This window comes from Triticum urartu, chromosome 1 (assembly GCF_003073215.2).
Source record: "Triticum urartu cultivar G1812 chromosome 1, Tu2.1, whole genome shotgun sequence".
Classification (NCBI taxonomy): Eukaryota; Viridiplantae; Streptophyta; class Magnoliopsida; order Poales; family Poaceae; genus Triticum; species Triticum urartu.
The window spans coordinates 488,596,866-488,603,889 of NC_053022.1; the positions used below are offsets into that span (position 1 = coordinate 488,596,866).

Below are 7,024 nucleotides of genomic sequence, written 5' to 3' on the forward strand. Positions count from 1 at the left end.
TAGCCAATGGCTCTTAATAATTTAAACTGTCATTTGATAGTAGTTAGGATGAACTGTCATTTGTTTAAGTAGATGGCGCTACATGTGTGGTAAGCTCACCACTAGTTAGAAGTGGTGACAACACCTTATGCAGGTTGCAACCAAAAACCATGTCATATGTGCGCCTAATACAATGCGGGCAACCAAACGCCGGGTTAAAAATGGTTGTCTCATGCAACTAGGAGCATGCGGGCAACCAAACTATATGCATCTGGGGTTTTTTGGCCTGCATCCCCTCAAACCAACTCAATAGAGCCAGGCTCGTCGGACCAGGCTGAATCGGCAATGTAACCAAACACGCCCTAAGGAACTTCTCAGCGTCGCGTCTTTGCCAGGAGTGGAGTGACAGGCTTACAATGTGGAGCAACAAGAACTGCCAAGTGCTAAGCAATGAAGGGTTAGACTGACGTTAATCAACAGAAACAACAACCAAGCAAGAAAAACTGTAGTTGTTCCTCTGGGCAAAATTTATCAGAAAACAGAGTCTAACAGGCTCGAAACTCTATCTGATCAGTGATTGCGCACGCTGCAGACGCTGGCTTTCCTTCAACTTCTCCTTTGGCGACAGTTTGTCGCCGATTAGTGTAACCTTCCAGCAATCAGCTTGGAGGACGAAAACTGACCCAGCTTTCGGCACAACTGCAGGTTTCAAAGTGAGCTTCTTAGAAAGCAATCCCATTAGGTCTAGAGTAATTAACACTAGAATTCATGACTACAAACAACATAGTATAACGGCAAGAATCAGTCTATGGGGAGAACAGTTCCATTGAGCGAGTAAGATACAATGTTTTGAGCAAGAAGCTGAACAACCCTGTCCGCTTGTACGTACTTCTGCCATGAAAATTTCAAGTGTGGACCTCACCAGAAAAACAAGTATGCGTTTCATTGCAGTCTCTTAGAGCACGGATCATATGGATAGAGAGTTACAGTAAAATTATTTAGCACGATCAATGGGAAAAGGAAGTATCATATTAGCAGTAGAAAGGAAAATCCAACACAAGATTGTAAGTTTGTAACAGCCCTATATTACCGAACAAAAAAAAAGATTGTAGAAGACATGCTCTCAAGCAAACTATACATCACTTCATCCAAGCCTGTCCAAAGTATTGCATTACGAACTGCGATAGTAGGTACCTCGGAAGCGGTTGTCCTCTGATATAATTCCAAAAGTCTCTGCAGTGTCACGAATCATGATGCCACTTACACCTTGATATGAGGCTGCTTTGCATTGTGCCACTGCGAATGACCAAAAGAAAACACAAAAACAATGACAGGATCAATACAGGCAGTCTAATAACCCAGTATGCAACTATGCAAAGTATATGAATCACCTATTATAAGCGCCCCATGAAGATCTGCTGAAAGGAGGTTTTCCGACAATTGCTTTTTCCTATAAAGAAAACAGGGAATATCAATACCTCATACATTGTACTGAAAAGGCATAATAAAGGGTTAGCCCAAATCTGGGAAAGGTTAAACTGATTACATTTCTTGAATTTGATTGTCCAAAATTTCAAATCATTAATCTTTCAGAACTCTATTTTGTATAATTCTATACAATTACAGCTTAATTAAGCTATTTTTGAGGCAATCAGATGAATACCAACAATCTGGTCCCTACAGTCAATAAGTTTCCATACAAATATCATTTTTGGGTGGGCTCGGTCTTACTAACAGCATAAAGCCTGTGAGTTACTGTACTGTGAATATTAGTCAAAACAAACTGATAATTAAAGAGTAGTACAGCTGTACAAATATACCAATTCAATATATCAGTAGTTGGATCCTTCAAAAGTAGACACCAATTACAAAAGATCTAAAAACAATTAAGTCGTATATTTAAAAATAAGAGACAAATAACAGCAAAAGATCCAAAGACCAAATGCCTTTTCTTTTACAAATTGCAGTCTTTACCTCATAATTCAACAGTTGTTGTGCACATTACCAGAGTTTACAAATGTCTGCACATATACTAGATTATGTACCAAAAAGTTGGGTTTTTACCAGGGCCTTAATTCTTATACTGACCCAATCTGTGAATTGACATCTCAGACCCAATCATGAGTGCCTGGGTGCCACGTAAGTATGAGGTGACTTTACAAATATGGGTCCACCTATAGGAGTGATCCAGTTTACTTGTTTTCTGATAAGACATAGAAACTAGCACACTGATCTAAAGACATGTAACTAACATTTTTTTTCAAAAAGGAGGCAAAAGATTTGCCTCATATATTAATTAAGGAGAGAAGAGGTTTTACAAATATCCCACAAACACCACATGACAAGTACTCTCGCCATACAATTTTCCTTAGGTGTTTTGCCCCCGCGGTGGACCACAAATTGGCCTCGTTCAAGATGTTGGCTAGCAAGATTGGCGGTGGAGCACTCTTGTGATGGAAAACACACGCGTTTCTCTCATTCCATATAGTCCAGGAGACAAGCATGGTGAAGGAGGCCAAGGCCTTTCTATCGGGGTTGCTCGTGTCGGATCTTTCGCCCAAGACAAACATGTAACTAACATTCACGGAGTTAATAACATCTCAAGCATGTTATTTATGACTAGTCCAGCCTACTTTGGCATCCTGTACGTATTTACGAGTCAAACAGTTCACATGTGTACACAAAGGGACATGATCCTGAGTCCACATATTTGGCCACGTAGGTAAGGAGCATTATTTTTTAAAGAAAAAAGTCCATTTTACTACCCTGAATAAAGTGGGTGGTTCACTTTACCCCCTGATCTATTTTTCGGCTTCTTTTACCCCCCAAACAAAATCAAACCGGACAAAACACCCCCCCCCCCCGGCTGGTTTTTCTCCACCCGCTGCTGATGTGGCACTAGTCAACGGCGGTTTTGACCTGGGTGGGGCCCCCTTGTCAGGTTTCTCTCTCGCGCGCGCGCGGGCGCACGCCCGAGGCCTTCGTCACCGCATCGCCGCCATGGCCGACCTCGTCCTCGTGCCCACCGCGCTCCCCGGCGCCTAGACCACACGTCCATCTTCTCTGTCGTCGTCCACTACTTCGCCTGCGTCACCGGATCGAAGCCAAGGAGCGCCAACGCCATCGCCCATGTTGTCTTCTTCCTCGGACCACCGCCAGCAATCCTCTTTGATTTCGTTCGGCCTACTACCCCTAAGCTTTCACCGGGCCTACGGGCCTCCACGGTGAGCTCCGCGAAACCCCTTTTCTCCCCGCTCCAATATGTCACTCCATCGCTCGCTGCCATCGGAGGCGAAGCTCGTCGCCGCCGTTTGCTTCGCCGGCGCGCTCACAGCTGCTGCCGCTCACGTCCGAGCACACCTCTGTGCTCAGCACCTCCGCAGCCGCCTGTACAAGCCCTCAGCCCGTCCAACCGTGCCTCTAGTTTCGAATTCACTGTTTAGCCGTCGTCCCCGTGCTTCGGCCGCCATGGCCGAACCGCCGGAGCTCCGCTCCCGAGCGTGCTTACCCGCTCCCTTTGCAGCCTTAACCGCCCAGCGGGTGCGCCCGCTCCTGCCCAGACCGCCCGTCGCCCGCGCTTCTGCCTCTTCGCAGCCGCACACGCCCGCCCGTGCAGCCCTGCCCGCTGCCGCAGCTGCTGCTCGCCTGCCGCTGCGTCCCAGCTCTACTCACCGTTGTCGCTGCACCCGGCCACCCCAACCGCGCTGGCCTGCGCCCGCCGCTGGCTGCCGCACCCCCCACGCCGCCTCTAGCTCTGGTCGAGCCCGCCAGCGCCCTCTCTGTGCAGGCGTGCACAGCCAGAGAGGCCGGCTGGCTCTCTACCAGTGGGGCCCGGCCCCAACTTAACTTGGGGGCCTAATCCCCCTTTAGTACTAACCCACCCACCACTAGTCTACTCTATGACAGTGGGGCCCCACAATTTTTAGACTGAGTTAAATAATCTATTAACTAGAGAGAGAGAGAAACCTGACAAGGGGGCCCCACCCAGGTCAAAACCACCGTTGACTAGTGCCACATCAGCAGCGGGTGGAGAAAAACCAGCCCGGGGGGGGGGGGGGGGGGGGGGGGGGGGGGGGGGGGGGGTTGTCCGGTTTGGGTTTGTTTGGGGGGTAAAACAAACCGAAAAATAGATCAGGGGGTAAAGTGAACCACCCACTTTATTCAGGGTAGTAAAATGGACTTTTTTCTTTTTTAAACATAATAATCTGGTACTATGTACAAACATTTGCAAATCCTCCTAATTTGCGCTACATGCGTTGAATTAAATGGTAAAAACAATGTATAAATTGCAAGCCTTTTTATCTTTCCTAGTAAAAGCAAATAGTGTGGAGATGTAAATGAGGCCTGAAAGTAACAGAAAGAAAAGACAGTGAGGGATCCATACGGAGTACTTTTTGTAAGCTCTCGCATATAGTCTTTCCACATTTCATGCATTGGCTTATAGAGGTCAAACCTGGAAGAATAAGAATCACATGTAAAAACTGCATAAACTCCAAAGATACCCCATCTGGGGATTTTAGCAAGGATATAAATATTTCATTCATATCATGAAAATGTGATGATAAGAGAAGAAAACTTATACTAAACCTGAACAAGGATTACCTGCGGAATGTATCATGTAAATCAAATGACCCACATTTCTTATGTTGCTTCAGTGACATGTGCCTTTTTGATCGCTTCGAGTGGATCAACAAAGATCGTGATTGTGCATCCACTAATATAGGACCCCTTTGAACATAGTTATCCAAAAGAATCCCTCTATCCAACTTTAACTTTTTCGATCCCTTGGAAATTTTCCCGGCTTCTCCACCTTTCTGAATTATATCATATATGACACTTTGAACTACGTCTGTGCTGTCGGGATCCTACACCAAAGTTCACACAACAAATATTAAAGGATATTTCGAACCATATAAAGTTACATTTGAGACCATAACACATACCATGGGTACTTACTGCATAGTCAACTTGGGACAAATTTTCATGAAGAGCAAATGAAATCTCAGAGTATATAGGGTTGATTTCTCCACCTAAAAGGTCAAAAAAGCTATCAGTTAATTTCAGGACAAAGTCACACGCACACACAGATATAGGTTTACCTGAGGAGGCAGAAGGCTTTTGTTGATTACTGGAGTTTCCTTGAGCTGAGAAGCAGCAGCAGCAGTATAAGACAAAGGGGACGTATATAAAATGTGCACTAATGAAATGGAGAATGGTGAACAAAAACAAAAACCTCTAAATGTAGGCAGCTGGCCAGAAGTTCGAGGAGTGGATTCAGGAGTTTTTCCTTTCCTCCGTGCATCAAACTTGGGCTTGGGAGTACTCTCTTTGTTCTTCGGGCACTTGGGCTGTTCATCTTGCAGCTTCTTAGCTTTAGCTGCTGCATACCGTTGTTGAATAGCTTCTAAGGTTCGTTTCTTCTGATCAGAAATAGTTGACATTGATCCTACGCCAGATCTGAGATTAAAGCAAGCTAAAAGCAGTGGTGGGGCCAGGAACAAATCATAGGGTGTGCCACCTTAAAAAAATCGACATCACACGAGTAATACGAAATTGACCAAACGAGCAATATAAATAGTTTAATCATGTCTCACAGCAATAGAGTTCACTATATATGTTTGAAATTTGCAACTACCAACTAGCTCTCAAGACTGAACATTGAAGTAGTATTGAAAGTCTGAAAGAGTAGTTTCTATTCACACTAACGGACTAACCAGGGAGCCATGATTAAAGCAAACCCCGGGCGAATTTTTTCCGTTAACATGGAAAAACTTTGGCACTTATAGTTATAGGTTATAGCACCCCCAAAATATCCCATAACATTCCAGAAAAATACCTAGTTTGAAAAACATACAAAATAAAGCTCGATTTCTCAATAAATCTAGAATTTAACCCTCAGTGCTTAACAATCTAATAAGAAAAGAAACTACAAGTCATCTAGACATGTGACAATCAGACAATGCATACACCAATTTCTATTTCTGCAAAATGAATCAATTCGAGTTCCATCAACAGATTACACATACTCACACAACGCTGTATTCCATTTTAATTTCAGTTCAAAATTTAAATCATCTATGCACTGTGACAATCAGATAATGCATACATCAATTCACCAAAGACAAAACTACCAGCAAGAAATTTACCAGCGAGAGGAGGGGCGCCGCGGCAGCAGTAGGCACCAGCAGGCCACACAGTAAGTAACACACAGCTGGTGGCGAAAGAATCACGGGGCCGGGGCGCAGCGGAGGAGGCCGTTGTCGGCTGCTCTGCTCGTTCAGCCGTTCAGGTCTTCAAGGTGTCACTGCTCTCCAGATGTAATGGACAAGACGGCAAGACTGCTCGGAGTTCTCACCGGAGGTTGCCAGGCACCGGCGCTCCGCGGGCCGCCGCCGAGCGAGGGTGAGGACGGGGGATGGGGACAGGCGAGCAAGAGCAAAGGGAGGGGTATCGAGCCGCCGGGACCCGGGGCAGTAGTGGAGGCGGGAGGCGGGGCAGCCGGTGGTGAGGACGGAGGGTGGGACTGGGGAGCAAGGGGAGGTGCGAGGCGGCCAGGCGGGGCGCCCGTCGTGGAGACGGCGGCGGAGGGGGCGGCGTTCGACAGGGCACGGCCGCACGGTGACGGTCTGACGAGCCGCCAGGGCTAATAGGAATCGCCTACAGACGACGACAAGCGGGCCGGCCCATTAGTGCCGTTTTTTCGTTGCGCGCTGTACGTTCACTCTGCTCAGTTTTCTTCCGGTTCTTTGATTTTTCATCATCTGTTTTCTTCCGTTTTGCCTTTTTATTTTACTTCTGGTTTTCTCATTGTTTTTATTTTGGAAAACGTTTATTCTAAGCTGACTGAACTTTGCCTGGCTTAAACCGCACCACTAGCCGTCTGATGCACTTTGATCGCGCGATGCCAGCCGTGGACATAGTTGATGTCCACACCCCCACGTGTCCTCACGGGTCCCATCAATCGCTCTCTTATCTTCTTATCCGTCTCTTGCAGCAGGTTATCCTTATCGGTGACGCCTGCTGCAAGCACCCATCATGATGCGAT

General features: G+C 46.4%; 1 protein-coding gene across 2 annotated transcripts; it reads right to left on the reverse strand.

Annotated features, from left to right (window-relative positions):
- Positions 1–327: 327 nt before the first annotated feature.
- Positions 328–6,635, reverse strand: LOC125521383 (ribonuclease MRP protein subunit POP4-like). Of its 2 annotated transcripts, none has more exons than XM_048686443.1 (9): positions 6,126–6,635; positions 5,213–5,425; positions 5,079–5,123; positions 4,936–5,009; positions 4,582–4,844; positions 4,364–4,432; positions 1,371–1,429; positions 1,174–1,275; positions 328–678 (listed from the first exon to the last, which is right to left on the reverse strand). In XM_048686443.1, the coding sequence occupies exons 2-9, from the start codon at positions 5,418–5,420 to the stop codon at positions 542–544; spliced, it is 957 nt and encodes a 318-aa protein (XP_048542400.1). In that variant the 5' UTR covers positions 5,421–5,425; positions 6,126–6,635; the 3' UTR covers positions 328–541. The 2 variants fall into 2 exon arrangements, with proteins under 2 accessions (XP_048542400.1, XP_048542407.1); XM_048686450.1 differs by having other exon boundaries at positions 5,213–5,436.
- Positions 6,636–7,024: the final 389 nt, after the last annotated feature.